Source organism: Bombina bombina, chromosome 3 (assembly GCF_027579735.1).
Source record: "Bombina bombina isolate aBomBom1 chromosome 3, aBomBom1.pri, whole genome shotgun sequence".
Taxonomy (NCBI): domain Eukaryota; kingdom Metazoa; phylum Chordata; class Amphibia; order Anura; family Bombinatoridae; genus Bombina; species Bombina bombina.
Window position 1 is genome coordinate 1,097,041,519 of NC_069501.1, and position 16,529 is coordinate 1,097,058,047.

At 42.0% G+C, this 16,529-nt stretch overlaps 1 protein-coding gene across 1 annotated transcript in view; it reads left to right on the plus strand.

Annotated features, from left to right (window-relative positions):
- ALG5 (ALG5 dolichyl-phosphate beta-glucosyltransferase) overlaps positions 1-16,529 on the plus strand; it is a 111,837-nt gene that overhangs the window by 38,915 nt on the left and 56,393 nt on the right. Inside the window, exon 8 of the mRNA XM_053708435.1 lies at positions 10,849-11,000. Coding sequence (XP_053564410.1) covers positions 10,849-11,000 — 152 coding nt within the window. The remainder of the gene's footprint in view (positions 1-10,848; positions 11,001-16,529) is intronic.

The following is a 16,529-nucleotide window of genomic DNA, read 5'->3' on the forward strand; positions in this document are numbered from 1 at the left end:
AACGTTGTTTCACTTAAAAATGTAGCCCAAGATGATTCTTTAACAGAAGGTAACGAGGATAGCCCACCTTCCTCTCCCCATGTGTCGACACCAGTTACGCCCGCGCAAGCGATGCCTAGTACCTCTAGCGCATTGGCCCCTATTACATTACAACAATTAGCAGCAGTCATGGATAATTCCCTTGCGGCATTTTTATCCAAACTGCCAGTTTTTCCTAAAAAGCGTGATAGCTCGGTCTTAAGAACAGAGTATGAGCAATCAGAAGCTTTGGAGGGTTTATCTGTTGTACCCTCACAACACTCTGAAGTGACGGTGAGGGATGTGCTGTCCGAGGGAGAAATTTCTGATACAGGAAAGGTTTCTCAGCGGGCAGAATCAGATTCCATAGCGTTTAAATTTAAGCTGGAACACCTCCGCGTGCTGCTTAAGGAGGTATTAGCTACGCTGGATGATTGCGACCCCATGGTGGTCCCAGAGAAATTGTGTAAAATGGACAAATTCCTAGAAGTCCCTGTATACACTGATGCGTTTCCGATCCCGAAGAGGGTGGCGGATATTGTGGATAGGGAGTGGGAGAGACCAGGTGTACCCTTTGTCCCCCCCCCCTATCTTTAAGAAAATGTTCCCTATAACTGATCCCAGGCGGGACGCATGGCAGACGATCCCTAAGGTAGAGGGGGCAGTTTCAACACTAGCCAAGCGCACAACCATACCAATTGAAGACAGTTGTGCTTTCAAAGATCCTATGGATAAAAAATTAGAAGGTTTACTAAAGAAAATATTTGTTCAACAAGGTTTCCTTCTCCAACCTATTGCCTGCATTATTCCTGTGACTACTGCAGCGGCTTTCTGGTTTGAGGCGCTGGAGGAGTCGCTCCAGATGGAGACCTCATATGACGAAATTATGGATAGAATTAAGGCTCTAAAGCTGGCTAATTCTTTTATAACAGATGCCGCTTTGCAATTAGCTAAGTTAGCGGCGAAAAATTCTGGTTTTGCCATCATGGCGCGCAGAGCGCTCTGGCTTAAATCATGGTCGGCCGATGTGTCATCTAAAACTAAGTTACTGAATATCCCTTTCAAGGGAAAGACCCTTTTCGGGCCCGAATTGAAAGAGATTATTTCGGATATCACTGGGGGAAAGGGCCATGCCCTCTCGCAAGATAGGCCGTTTAAGGCTAAAAACAAGGCTAATTTTCGTTCCTTTCGCAACTTCAGGAGCGGTCCTGCTTCAACCTCTGCGACCACAAAGCAAGAGGGTAACTCTACACAGCCCAAGGCAACCTGGAAGCCTTTGCAGGGCTGGAACAAGGGTAAACAGGCCAAGAAGCCTGCAGCTGCTACTAAGACAGCATGAAGGGGTAGCCCCCGATCCGGGACCGGATCTGGTAGGGGGCAGACTCTCTCTCTTTGCTCAGGCTTGGGCAAGAGATGTTCCCGATCCCTGGGCATTAGAGATAGTTGCTCAGGGATATCTTCTAGAATTCAAGGACTTTCCTCCAAGGGGAAGGTTCCACATTTCTCGTCTGTCTACAGACCAGACAAAGAAAGAGGCGTTCTTACGCTGTGTAGAAGATCTAATCAAGATGGGAGTGATATGTCCAGTTCCAATTACAGAACAAGGACTGGGTTTTTACTCAAACCTGTTTGTGGTTCCCAAAAAGGAAGGAACTTTCAGACCAATCCTGGATCTAAAAATTCTAAACAAATTCCTCAGAGTTCCATCCTTCAAGATGGAGACCATTCGGACAATCTTACCGATGATCCAGGAAGGTCAATATATGACTACCGTGGATCTAAAGGATGCATACCTTCATATTCCTATCCACAAAGATCACCATCAGTTCCTAAGGTTCGCTTTTCTGGACAAGCATTATCAGTTCGTGGCCCTTCCCTTCGGGTTGGCCACCGCTCCCAGAATTTTCACAAAGGTACTAGGGTCCCTTCTAGCGGTACTAAGACCGCGGGGCATTGCAGTAGCACCCTATCTGGACAACATCTTAATACAGGCTTTTCCCAGAGCCAAGGCTCATACGAATATTGTTCTGGCCTTTCTAAGGTCTCACGGGTGGAAGGTGAACACTGAAAAAAGTTCTCTGTCCCCGCTCACAAGGGTTCCCTTCCTGGGAACATTAATAGACTCGGTAGAAATGAAAATATTTCTGACGGAGGTCAGAGGGTTAAAGCTTCTAAGCACTTGCCGAGCTCTTCATTCCATTCCTCGGCCATCTGTAGCTCAGTGCATGGAGGTAATCGGATTAATGGTAGCAGCAATAGACATAGTCCCTTTTGCTCGAATTCATCTCAGGCCACTGCAATTGTGCATGCTCAAACAGTGGAATGGGGATTATTCAGATTTGTCTCCTCAAATCCAACTGGACCAGAAAACCAGAGATTCTCTTCTCTGGTGGTTGTCTCAGGATCACCTGTCTCAGGGAATGTGCTTCCGCAGACCGGAGTGGATCATCGTAACGACCGACGCCAGTCTGTTAGGCTGGGGCGCGGTCTGGGGCTCCCTGAAAGCTCAGGGCCTATGGTCTCGGGAAGAGTCTGTTCTCCCGATAAACATTTTGGAGCTGAGAGCGATATTCAATACGCTCCAGGCTTGGCCTCAGCTAGCGGCGGCCAAGTTCATCAGATTTCAGTCGGACAACATCACGACTGTAGCATACATCAATCATCAGGGAGGAACAAAGAGTTCCTTAGCGATGAAGGAAGTAACCAAGATAATCAGGTGGGCGGAGGATCACTCTTGCCACCTATCTGCAATTCACATCCCAGGAGTAGACAACTGGGAAGCGGATTTCCTAAGTCGTCAGACTTTTCACCCGGGGGAGTGGGAACTCCACCCGGAGGTATTTGCTCAGCTGACTCAGCTTTGGGGCATTCCAGAGTTGGATCTGATGGCGTCCCGTCAGAACTCCAAACTTCCTCTTTACGGATCCAGGTCCAGGGACCCCAAGGCGGCATTGATAGATGCTCTAGTAGCGCCTTGGTCCTTCAATCTGGCCTATGTCTTTCCACCGTTTCCCCTTCTCCCTCGGCTGGTAGCCAGAATCAAACAGGAGAAGGCCTCGGTAATTCTGATAGCGCCTGCATGGCCATGCAGGACTTGGTATGCAGACCTAGTGGACATGTCATCTATTCCACCATGGACACTGCCAATGAGGCAGGATCTTCTAATACAGGGTCCATTCAAGCATCCAAATCTAGTTTCTCTGCAGCTGACTGCTTGGAGATTGAACGCTTAATTCTATCCAAGCGTGGGTTCTCTGAATCAGTCATAGATACTCCATAAGATATGGCGGAAATATCTTTGCTGGTGTGAATCCAAGGGTTACTCGTGGAGTAAAATTAGGATTCCAAGGATATTGTCTTTTCTCCAAGAAGGATTGGAGAAAGGTTTATCAGCTAGTTCCTTAAAGGGGCAGATATCCGCTCTGTCTATCCTTTTACACAAGCGTCTGGCAGAAGTACCAGATGTTCAAGCATTTGCACAGGCGTTAGTTAGAATCAAGCCTGTCTATAAACCTGTGGCTCCTCCGTGGAGTCTAAATTTAGTTCTTTCAGTTCTTCAAGGGGTTCCGTTTGAACCTTTACATTCCATAGATATTAAGTTATTATCTTGGAAAGTTTTGTTTTTGGTAGCTATATCTTCTGCTAGAAGAGTTTCAGAATTGTCTGCTTTGCAGTGTAATTCACCCTATCTGGTGTTCCATGCAGATAAGTTAGTTTTGCGTACCAAACCTGGTTTTCTTCCTAAAGTTGTTTCTAATAAGAACATTAACCAGGCAATCATTGTTCCTTCCCTGTGTCCTAATCCAGCTTCTAAGAAGGAACGGCTTTTACACAATCTTGATGTGGTTGGTGCTTTGAAATTCTATTTACAAGCAACTAAGGATTTCAGACAAACATCATCTTTGTTTGTTGTCTATTCTGGTAAGAGGAGAGGTCAGAAAGTGACTGCTACCTCTCTTTCCTTCTGGTTGAAAAGCATCATCCGATTGGCTTATGAGACTGCTGGGCAGCAGCCTCCTGAATGAATTACAGCTCATTCCACCAGAGCTGTGGCTTCCACTTGGTCCTTCAAGAATGAGGCTTCTGTTGAACAGATTTGTAAGGCAGCGACTTGGTCTTCACTGCATACTTTTGCCAAATTTTACAAATTCGATACTTTTGCTTCTTCGGAGGCTATTTTTGGGAGAAAGGTTTTGCAAGCAGTGGTGCCTTCCGTTAAGGTTACCTGTCTTGTTCCCTCCCTTCATCCGTGTCCTAAAGCTTTGGTATTGGTATCGCACAAGTAAGGATGAATCCATGGACTGGATACACCTTGCAAGAGAAAACAGAATTTATGCTTACCTGATAAATTACTTTCTCTTGCGGTGTATCCAGTCCACGGCCCGCCCTGGCAATTAAGTCAGGTTAAAAATTATTGTTTAAACTTCAGTCACCACTGCACCCTATGGTTTCTCCTTTTTCTCCAAACCATCGGTCGAATGACTGGGGGGCGGAGCCAGAGGGGGAGCTATATGGACAGCTCTGCTGTGTGTTCTCTTTGCCACTTCCTGTAGGGAATGAGAATATCCCACAAGTAAGGATGGATGAATCCGTGGACTGGATACACTGCAAGAGAAAGTAATTTATCAGGTAAGCATAAATTCTGTTTTCTCTTGTAAGATGTATCGAGTCCACGGATTCATCCATACTTGTGGGATATTCTCCTTCCTTTCCTTACAGGAAGTGGCAAAGAGAGCACCCACAGCAGAGCTGTCAATATAGCTCCTCCCTTAGCTCCACCCCCAAGTCATTCTCTTTGCCTACTCTAAGTACTAGGAAGGGTAAAGTGAGTGTGGTGACAAAAATGTTTTTATTTTCTCAAGCAAAAGTTTGTTATTTTAAATGGTACCGGTGTGTACTATTCACTCTCTGGCAGAAAAGGGATGAAGATTTCTGCAAGGAGGATGATGATCTTAGCACTTTGTAACTAAGATCCACTGCTGTTCTCACAAGGGCTGAAGAGTACAGGAAAACTTCAGTTGGGGGAACGGTTTGCATGCTAAGCTGCATTGAGGTATGTTCAGTCTATTTTTTTCTAGACAGACTGTGATAATTCTAGAAAAGGCTGGCAATGTCCCCATGAGGGAAGGGTAAGCTGTATTCAGACACTTAGTAGGAATCCTAGCTTGCATAAAGGGCTCATTGGTTACTGGTGACACTTATAGGAAAAAACGTTTCTTTATTGAAAACATAACGTTTTTTGAGGGACTTTAAGGGGTCTTTGTGGCTTATTTAGGGGTTATTAACCCACATGGCTAGTTTAGAAGCACTCTGGTGTGTTTCTTTTAGGCCCCATAACATCGAGTGAGGTGGGAGGGGCCTATTTTTGCGCCTCAGTTGCGCAGTTTCTTTTACTCAGACATCCAGCTGCTTCTCCAGAGGGTCCTGCTGTGTTTGAGGGCTTAAAAGAAGTTTTTTTCCCCACAAATCTATCCTAAAGAGCAGGTAGGCGCCACAGCAGAGCTGTGGCAAGGTGCTGAACGTTTTTTTACCGGTTTTTGACGTTTTGTCAATCCGGTTTTTACATTAAGGGGTTAATCGTTTATTTGTCTGGCTGTTCAAACTTACTAAAGCTTTATGGTGCTACTGTAAAAAATTTGTTAAGTTTACTGCTTTTTTACACTGTTTTGCAGAGTTTGTGCATCTTTTTTTCTCTTAAAGGCACAGTACCGTTTATTTCTAAGTATTATTTGCTTTGATTAAAGTGTTTTCCAAGCTTGCTTGTTTCATTACTAGCCTGTTTAACATGTCTGACATCAAGGAAAATCCTTGTTCAATGTGTTTAGAAGCCATTGTGGAACCCCCTCTTAGAATGTGTCCCACTTGCACTGATATGTCTATAAATTATAAAGAGCATATTTTAGCACTTAAAAATATTGCAATAGATAATTCTCAGACAGAAGGGAATGAGGGTTTGCCATCTAGCTCTCCCCAAGTGTCACAACCAGTAACGCCCGCACAAGTGACGCCAAGTACCTCTAGTGCGTCGAATTCATTTACTTTACAAGACATGGCCACAGTTATGAATACAACCCTCACAGAGGTTTTATCTAAACTGCCTGGTTTACAAGGAAAGCGTGACAGCTCTGGGTTAAGAACAAATGCTGAGCCGTCTGACGCTTTAGTAGCCGTATCCGATATACCCTCACAATGTTCTGAAGTAGGGGTAAGGGATTTGTTATCTGAGGGAGAAATTTCTGATTCAGGAAAGACGCTCCCTCAGACAGATTCTGATATGACGGCCTTTAAATTTAAGCTTGAACACCTCCTCTTATTGCTCAGGGAGGTATTAGCGACTCTAGATGATTGTGACCCTATAGTGGTCCCAGAGAAATTGTGTAAAATGGACAAAAACTTAGAGGTTCCTGTTTACACTGATGTTTTTCCAGTCCCTAAGAGGATTGTGAATATTGTTACTAAGCAGTGGGATAGACCAGGTATTCCGTTGGCTCCCCCTCCTGTCTTTAAGCAAATGTTTCCCATATCTGACACCATGCGGGACTTGTGGCAGACGGTTCCTAAGATGGAGGGAGCTATTTCTACTCTTGCTAAGCGTACAACTATACCTATCGAAGACGGTTGTGCTTTCAAAGATCCTATGGATAAAAAATTAGAGGGTCTCCTGAAGAAAATATTTGTTCATCAAGGTTTTCTTCTCCAACCTATTGCGTGCATTGTTCCTGTAACTACTGCAGCTGCTTTATGGTTCAAGGCTCTAGAAGAGGCTCTTCAGATGGAGACTCCATTAGAGGATATTATAGATAGAATTTAGGCCTTTAAGTTGGCTAATTCTTTCATTACAGATGCCGCTTTCCAACTGGCTAAATTAGCGGCAAAGAATTCAGGTTTTGCCATTTTAGCACGCAGGGCATTATGGCTTAAGTCCTGGTCTGCTGATGTGTCATCAAAATCTAAACTTTTGAACATTCCTTTCAAAGGAAAAACCCTATTCGGGCCTGAACTGAAAGAGATTATTTCAGACATCACTGGAGGGAAAGGCCATGCCCTCCCTCAGGATAAAACAAATAAAATGAGGACCAAACAAAATAATTTTCATTCCTTTCGGAACTTCAAGGGTGGTCCCGCTTCAGCTTCCCCTGCTGCAAAGCAAGAGGGAAATTTTGCCCAATCCAAGTCAGTCTGGAGACCTAACCAGGCTTGGAACAAGGGTAAACAGGCCAAGAAGCCTGCAGCTGCCTCCAAGACAGCATGAAGGGGTAGCCCCTGATCCGGGACTGGATCTAGTAGGGGGCAGACTCTCTCTCTTCGCTCAGGCTTGGGCAAGAGATGTTCACGATTCCTGGGCTTTAGAAATTGTGTCCCAGGGATATCTTCTAGACTTCAAAGACTCCCCCCCCAAGGGGGAGATTTCACATTTCTCAATTGTCTGCAAACCAGACAAAGAGAGAGGCGTTCTTACGCTGTGTAGAAGACCTACATACCATGGGAGTGATCCGCCCAGTTCCAAAAGCGGAACAAGGGCTAGGGTTTTACTCAGACCTGTTTGTGGTTCCCAAAAAAGAGGGAACTTTCAGATCTATCTTGGATCTCAAAATTCTAAACAAATTCCTCAGAGTACCATCTTTCAAGATGGAGACTATTCGTACTATTCTACCGTTGATCCAGGAGGGTCAATATATGACTACCGTGGATTTAAAGGATGCGTATCTACACATCCCTATTCACAGAGATCATCATCAATTCCTCAGAATCGCCTTTCTGGACAGGCATTACCAGTTTGTGGCCCTTCCCTTCGGGTTGGCCACGGCTCCCAGAATTTTCACAAAGGTGCTAGGGTCCCTTTTGGCGGTTCTAAGACCGCTGGGCATAGCAGTGGCGCCTTATCTAGACGACATCTTAATTCAGGCGTCGACTTTCCAGCTAGCCAAGTCTCACACGGACATCGTGTTGGCTTTTCTGAGATCTCACGGGTGGAAGGTGAACATAAAAAAGAGTTCTCTCTTCCCTCTCACAAGAGTTTCCTTCCTAGGGACTCTGATAGACTCGGTAGAAATGAAAATATTTCTGACGGAGGTCAGAAAATCAAAACTCTTAACCACTTGCCGAGCTCTTCATTCCATTCCTCGGCTATCAGTGACTCAGTGTATGGAGGTAATCGGACTCATAGTAGCGGCCATGGACATAGTTCCTTTTGCCCGCCTACACCTCAGACCACTGCAAGTATGCATGCTTAAACAGTGGAATGGGGATTATGCAGATTTATCTCCTCAACTGCATCTGGACCAGGAGACCAGAGATTCTCTTCTCTGGTGGTTGTCTCAGGACCACCTGTCTCAGGGAATGTGTTTCCGCAGGCCAGAGTGGCTCATAGTAACGACAGATGCCAGCCTGCTAGGCTGGGGTGCAGTCTGGAACTCCCTGAAAGCACAGGGCTTATGGTCTCGGGAGGAAACGCTCCTCCCGATAAACATTCTAGAACTGAGAGCGATATTCAATGCGCTTCAGGCATGGCCTCAGCTAGCTGCGGCCAAATTCATCAGATTTCAGTCGGACAACATCACGACTGTAGCTTATATCAATCATCAAGGAGGAACACAGAGTTTTCTAGCGATGATGGAGGTAACCAAAATAATTCGATGGGCGGAGGATCACTCTTGCCATCTCTCAGCAATCCATATCCCAGGGGTAGAGAACTGGGAGGCGGATTTTCTAAGTCGTCAGACTTTTCATCCGGGGGAGTGGGAGCTCCATCCGGAGGTATTTGCCCAGCTGACTCAGCTATGGGGCACACCAGAATTGGATCTGATGGCGTCCCGTCAGAACGGCAAACTTCCTTGTTACGGGTCCAGGTCCCGGGATCCCCAGGCGGTACTGATAGATGCTCTAGCAGTGCCCTGGTCCTTCAATCTGGCCTATGTATGTCCACCGTTTCCTCTCCTCCCACGTCTAGTTGCCAGAATCAAGCAGGAGAGAGCTTCAGTGATTCTGATAGCACCTGTGTGGCCATTTAGGACTTGGTATGCAGACCTAGTGGACATGTCATCTGTTCCACCGTGGACTCTGCCAATGAGGCAGGACCTTCTAATCCAAGGTCCATTCAAGCATCCAAATCTAATTTCTCTGCGTCTGACTGCTTGGAGATTGAACGCCTGATTCTATCAAAGCGTGGTTTCTCTGAGTCGGTCATTGATACCCTGATTCAAGCTATAAAGCCTGTCACCAGGAAAATCTATCATAAGATTTGGCGCAAATATCTTTTTTGGTGTGAATCCAAGGGTTTCTCATGGAGTAAGATTAGGATTCCTAGAATATTGTCTTTTCTCCAAGAAGGATTGGAGAAGGGATCATCAGCTAGTTCCTTAAAAGGACAGATATCTGCTTTGTCTATTCTTTTACACAAACGTCTGGCACATGTTCCAGACGTTAAAGCGTTTAGTCAGGCTTTAGTCAGGATCAAGCCTGTATTTAAACCCGTTGCTCCGCTATGGAGCCTGAACTTGGTTCTTAAAGTTCTTCAAGGGGTTCCGTTTGAACCTATGCATTCCATAGATATTAAGCTTGGAAAGTTTTGTTTTTAGTAGCTATCTCTTCGGCTCGAAGAGTTTCTGAGTTATCTGCTTTACAGTGTGATTCACCTTATCTTGTTTTCCATGCAGATAAGGTGGTTTGGTGTACCAAACCTGGATTCCTTCCTAAGGTTGTTTCTAATAGGAATATCAATCAGGAAATTGTTGTTCCTTTGCTGTGTCCTAATCCTTCTTCAAAGAAGGAACGTCTGTTGCACAATCTTGATGTGGTTCGTGCTTTAAAGTTCTACTTACAAGCAACTAAAGATTTCCGTCAAACATCTTCATTGTTTGTTGTTTATTCTGGTAAGCGGAGAGGTCAGAAGGCTACGGCTACCTCTCTTTCCTTTTGGCTGAAAAGCATCATCCGTTTGGCTTATGAGACTGCTGGACAGCAGCCTCCTGAAAGAATTACTGCTCATTCTACTAGAGTAGTGGCTTCCACATGGGCTTTTAACAATGAGGCTTCTGTTGAAAAGATTTGTAAGGCGGCGACTTGGTCTTCGCTTCATACTTTTTCCAAATTTTCCAAATTCGATACTTTTGCTTCTTCGGAGGCTTTTTTTGGGAGAAAGGTTCTACAAGCAGTGGTGCCTTCCGTTTAAGGAACCGGTCTTGTCCCTCCCTTCATCCGTGTCCTAAAGCTTTGGTATTGGTATCCCACAAGTATGGATGAATCCGTGGACTCAATACATCTTACAAGAGAAAACAGAATTTATGCTTACCTGATTAATTTCTTTCTCTTGTGATGTATCGAGTCCACGGCCCGCCCTGTTTATTTAAGACAGGTAGTATATTTTTATTTAAAAAACTTCAGTCACCTCTGCACCCTATAGTTTCTCCTTTTTCTTCCTAGCCTTCGGTCGAATGACTCGGGGGTGGAGCTAAGGGAGGAGCTATATAGACAGCTCTGCTGTGGGTGCTCTCTTTGCCACTTCCTGTAAGGAAGGAGAATATCCCACAAGTATGGATGAATTCGTGGACTCGATACATCACAAGAGAGAGAAATTTATCAGGTAAGCATAAATTCTGTTTTTCAGCATTTTATATGTATAGTAAAACCCGTTTCCTCACAAGCATGTATGGTCATAAATCACTTTTTATCTTACTTTACTAGTTGTGTGTTGATTTTTAAATAAGGAATAGCAAAGATAACCAGGGCCCTTTTTTGTTTTGTTTTTTGGATCTCATTTGACATAGCACTGTTCCTAGTAAACTCCTACATACCTCTAATTATTCTGTCTGCATTTTGTTTGTGTTGCAGCGATCAATGTTCAGGACAGTTCTTATGTATGGTTTTCATTTCCTTGTATGGTTCTTGTGCGTTCGTGGAGTAAAAGACACACAGTGTGGATTCAAGCTGTTTACTAGAGAGGCTGCGGCCCGTACGTTTACAGCTCTTCATGTAGATCGATGGTAAGAGATTTATTTTGTTTCTGTTTCAGATTTGTGAATTGGCAATGGTATGCCCATTTTATATAATATACTAAATAATATTTAGTATCAACAATAAATATTGACTCATTTTTAAAGACCATTTCATTTTACAACCTAATTATAACTTATAAATTGTTTATACATTTATATTTGTTTTTAAGTACATAATTAGGTTCAGTGTTTATAGTAGTTTTAACTACTAAAGTATCTACCTTAGGAATTCCCTTGAGGAAAATTAAATAGAAATGATTAATAGTATTTTTTAAATAATGCTTAACAGTGTAGACAGCCAGTTACCCAAAACAATCAATAGTAGTTTTGGTCAATATTACAAAAATCCATATTCACGTTTAACTCCTAAATCTGTCTACAACTGTGGTGTGCACCGTCACATAAACCTAAATACCAGCGGTGGTGTCTTGTTTCAGTGTCTATGCCAGAAAATAATGTGCATATCAGTATATAAATATTGGATTAGTACATTTAGTAATAAGCATTGTTCATTTAAACTCTATAAGCCTTTGGCACAGGATTTTTTAATAAAAAAAATAATTAACTGCACTTGCCCTACATATGTTTGTTGCTGGTAATGGGTTCAATTTCAAAGTATATTTTAATAACTAAATGGGGAAAATATTCATTTCTGTAGATAGCATATGTTAATATTGTTCTGCTATTTTAGAGATTCCACTTCCATTTTAGTTACTGGCAGTATAAACTCTTTCTTAAAGGGACAGTCTAGTCAAAACTAAACTTTCATGATTCAGATAAGGCATGCAATTTTAAGCAACTTTACAATTTACTTTTATGAACAAATAATTTCATTTTGTTCTCTTGGTAGTCTTTGTTGAAGGCTAAACCTAGGTAGGCTTATATGCTAATTTCTAAGCCTTTGAAGGCCGCCTCTTATCTCAGTGTATTTGACAATGTTTCACCGCTAGATGGCGTTAGTTCATGTGTGCCATATAGGCAACATTGTGCTCACTCCTGTGGAGTTTTTTTATGAGAGGGCACGGATTGTCTAAAATGCAAGTCTGTCAAAAGAATTAAAATAAGGGGGCAATCTGCAGAGGCTTAGATACATGGCAATTACAGAGGTAAAAAGTATATTAATATAACTGTGTTGGATATGCAAAACTGGAGAATGGGTAATAAAGGGATTATCCATCTTTTTAAACTAAAAAACATCTGAAGTAGACTGTCCCTTTTTAATTGACTAATTGTTCAATTTTGCAAAATCTAAGTTAATTTCTGTCTCCAAAATATGCAGTTCTCTTTGCCATGCTAAGCATTGCAGATTTCTCTGGCAAGATGGCGTCCCTTAGATTCCGATTGGCTGATTGCATCAGCCAATAGGATTTTTTCTACCTTAATTCCGATTGGCTGATAGAATTCTATCAGCCAATTGGAATCTAAGGGACGCTATCTTGAATGACGTCATTTAAAAAAGAACCTTCATTCAGTAAGAATGACTCCGGATGAAGAGGATTCTCTGCGTCGGATGTCTTGAAGATGGAGCCGCTCCGCGTCGGATGGATGAAGATAGGAGATGCCACCTGGATGAAGACTTCTGCCCGTCTGGAGGACCACTTTGCCCGGCTTGGATGAAGATTTCTCCCGGCTTCGTTGAGGACTTCGGCCTGGTTGGATGAAGACTTCTGCCGCTTCCTTGAGGATGGCTGTCCGGTCTTCAGAACAGTAAGTCGATCTTCAGGGGGTTAGTGTTAGGTTTTTTAAGGGTGTATTGGGTGGGTTTTATTTTTAGGTTAGGGCTTTGGGCCGCAAAAGAGCTAACTGCCCTTTTAAGGGCAATGCCCATCCAAATGCCCTTTTCAAGGCAATGGGGAGCTTAGGTTTTTTTAGTTAGGTTTTTATTTGGGGGGGTTTATTGTGTGGGTGGGTTTTACTGTTGGGGGGTGTTTTGTATTTTTTTTTAATTTTTTTTTACAGGTAAAAGAGCTGATTTCTTTGGGGCAATGCCCGCAAAAGGCCCTTTTAAGGGCTATTGGTAGTTTAGTTTAGGCTAGGGTTTTTTTTTTTATTTTAGGGGGTCTTTTTTATTTTGATAGGGCTATTAAATTAGGTGTAATTAGTTTAAATATCTTGTAATTTGTTTATTATTTTCTGTAATTTAGTGTGTGTTTGTTTTTTGTACTTTAGCTAATTGTATTTAATTTATTTAATTGTATTTAATTTAGGTCATTTATTTAATTGTAGTGTTAGGTGTTAGTGTAACTTAGGTTAGGTTTTATCTTACAGGTACTTTTGTCTTTATTTTAGCTAGGTAGTTATTAAATAGTTAATAACTATTTAATAACTATTCTACCTAGTTAAAATAAATACAAACTTGCCTGTAAATTAAAATTAAACCCTAAACTAGTTACAATGTAAATATTAGTTATATTGTAGCTAGCTTAGGGTTTATTTTATAGGTAAGTATTTAGTTTTAAATAGGAATAATGTAGTTAATGATAGGATTTTTTTTTAGATTTATTTAAATTATATTTAAGTTAGGGGGGTTAGGGTTAGACTTAGATTTAGGGGTTAATACATTTAATATAGTGGCGGCGACGTTGGGGACGGCAGATTAGGGGTTAATAAATGTAGGTAGGTGGCAGTAATGTTAAGGATAGCAGATTAGGGGTTAATATTATTTAACTAGTGTTTGCGAGGCGGGAGTGTGGCGGTTTAGGGGTTAATATGTTTATTATAGTGGGGGCGATGTCCGGAGCGGTAGATTAGGGGTTAAAAAATATAATGTAGGTGGAGATGATGTCGGGGGCTGCAGATTAGGGGTTAATAAGTGTAAGATAAGGGGCGTTTAGCCTCGGGGTTCATGTTAGGGTGTTATGTGTAAACATACATTTTATTTCCCCATAGGAATCAATGGGGCTGCGTTACTGAGTTTTACGCTGCTTTTTGGCTGGTGATAGACTTTTTCTCAGCCGGCTCTCCCCATTGATGTCTATGGGGAAATCGTGCACGAGTACGTATGACCAGCTCACCGCTGACTTAAGCAGTGCTGGTATTGAAGTGCGATAAGGAGCACAATTTTGCTCAACACTCACTTCTTGCCTTTTAACGCTGAGTTTGTAAAAACCCGTAATACCAGCGCTGTAGGTAAGTAAGCGGTGAGACAAAACTGCTAGTTAGCACCGCACAGCTCATAACGAAAAACTCGTAATCTGGCTTTTTGTTTGTAGGATTTCAAAGGCACATCAAACCTGCTCAAGAATAGATTATTTTCTTAAAGCTCAAAATTTGATAAAATTAATATCAGATGTTAAGATTATCCAAGTTAAGATTATTATATCTGATCCTGCACCCATAATATTAGAAGGGCAGAGAGAGACTAGAAATTTACTTAATGGATTATATTCCCTTATCTACATAATGATCAAAATTAAAAACAAAATTATATGTTGCAAGAAAAATGGATTTTGAAAAGAATAATGCGGATTATTATAGGAAACCCGAGATCTATTGGGACAAGTTTAAAGCAATTATTAAAGGAGAGATAAAGGCATATTTAGTTAGATTTAAATGTAGAAAAGAAGAGAGGCGCCCAGAACATAAAACAGTATCGTGGTGTGGAAAGGTAGGAGCCCCTATCTGACAAATGACCCTGCTGTTCCAGATACTCACAAAATCGGCGGCACAGATGACGTGCCTCTAGACGCAGGTCGGGACTGTTTAGAGTCGCCCGACTGACACACCTCCGTTAGCGTACGTCACTCCCTGTCCACCAATCGACAAACACCTCTGCTGGCTTCGTGTGTCTCCGAACAAACTGGAACAATGCCACTGAAAGTGTCGGAAACAGCACCGGGCAGAAGCAGCAACTCCCGGCAAGCGGATGGAGGTGGAATAAAGTAGTAATAACAGGACAGGTATAAAATTTGTCTGTATTTATTTAAAAGAAAACGGCAACGCGTTTCCCGGCTAGATATGCCGCTTCATCAGGCTGTGCTATAATGTGCCCTTGCTGACAATAAATACCTTACGAACACCTGTTAAGGGGCGTTCCTAACAGTGATACCTGTCTTCCTGTTCTAAAATTAACCAATTCATCACCAGCAATTCATAGCTTATACAAACTACAATTGATACATCTTATTAAAAACATTAGTAAGTATAAAATAATCTGGCTGTTAAAACACATACATATAACATTTAAACATATATGTTTGGGTAACCTTCTATTGGGAAATAACCCCATTTACAAAATATAATGCCACCCCTATATACCTACTGATATGACATCATTGTTTCAGACTAATTCAATAAAATTGAAACGCTACATCATCAGAAGATCTTATGGGGCCCCATAAACAAATTGAAAATATATTACTGACCCTAAGGACTAACTTGTAATTTCAGCCCAATTGTGATGTAATTTTGACCTAAAATTATATTAATATTAATATCCTAGGGAATATCTATTAATAAACCACTTCACCTCATGTGGAATTGTTTGAGGTACCTTACATAAGGGGCTACATCTCATAAAAACGGTAAATAAAGTGATGATATATGAATGGTAACTAAAACATGGTGTGTTAATCAATAGAACTACATTACACTGGGTGCTGGGTCTAAAAGCCTACAAAAAAGGAAGTGGAGTGTAAAAAGTGACTGAAAGAGACTCACTTCATCATATTTATATATTAGGGCTGCATGATTAATCATGATTAATCGCATATGCGATTTCAAACCACGACTAATTGCATATACTATTTAAAAACCGCGAGAGTACACAATTTTTTGCTAAACAAAAATCCTCAGAGGTGGCTGTACTGCATTGATTTGTATGTGATTTCTTGCTAACCAGCTCCATCTAGTGGTTGCTTTTAGCACACATTTGTAAAATACCTGTTTTACTTTCATTTTCTGTTTGTGATCTCAGTAGCAGCCGATCGATCTATAGAAGTCTAAAAGCAGAGCCCATGCAGGAGATGTGAAGAGGAGGGAAAACCGATTGCTTTCTTTCCCCTAGGGATGTCTGCAGTCTGAAACTTAGGGTATGTAATCATTATGGAAGCTCCCACACAATCTCCTGCTCTCTGAGTTAACCCCACAGCTGGCAAAAAGGCTATAACTGCAGTCCCCTATTCTAGCTAGATGCTGGGTTAACTGCATCTACAATGTATTTGATATCAGCAAGGCACAGCATTTCTGAAAGGAGCAGCCCCTCATCCCTACTGCTATATTCCTGCATTGGATTCCTGGACAGGAGCAAGGCTCATTTTCAGTCAAGATAAAATGTTTAAAAAAAGAAGAAAAAATAATTATGTGTGTGTATATATACGGTTGCAAGAAAAAGTATGTGAACCCTTTGGAATTATATGGATGTCTGCACAAATTGAAAGCAGTTACAAAGGAAAACTACACAAGAGGCGTACGGTATTATTACTGTGTGTTATGTTCAGTCCTTAATCAGCAATCTAGCAATCAAATAGTCCCAGTCCTCAGGGACTATTTGATTGCTAGATTGCTGATTAAGGACTG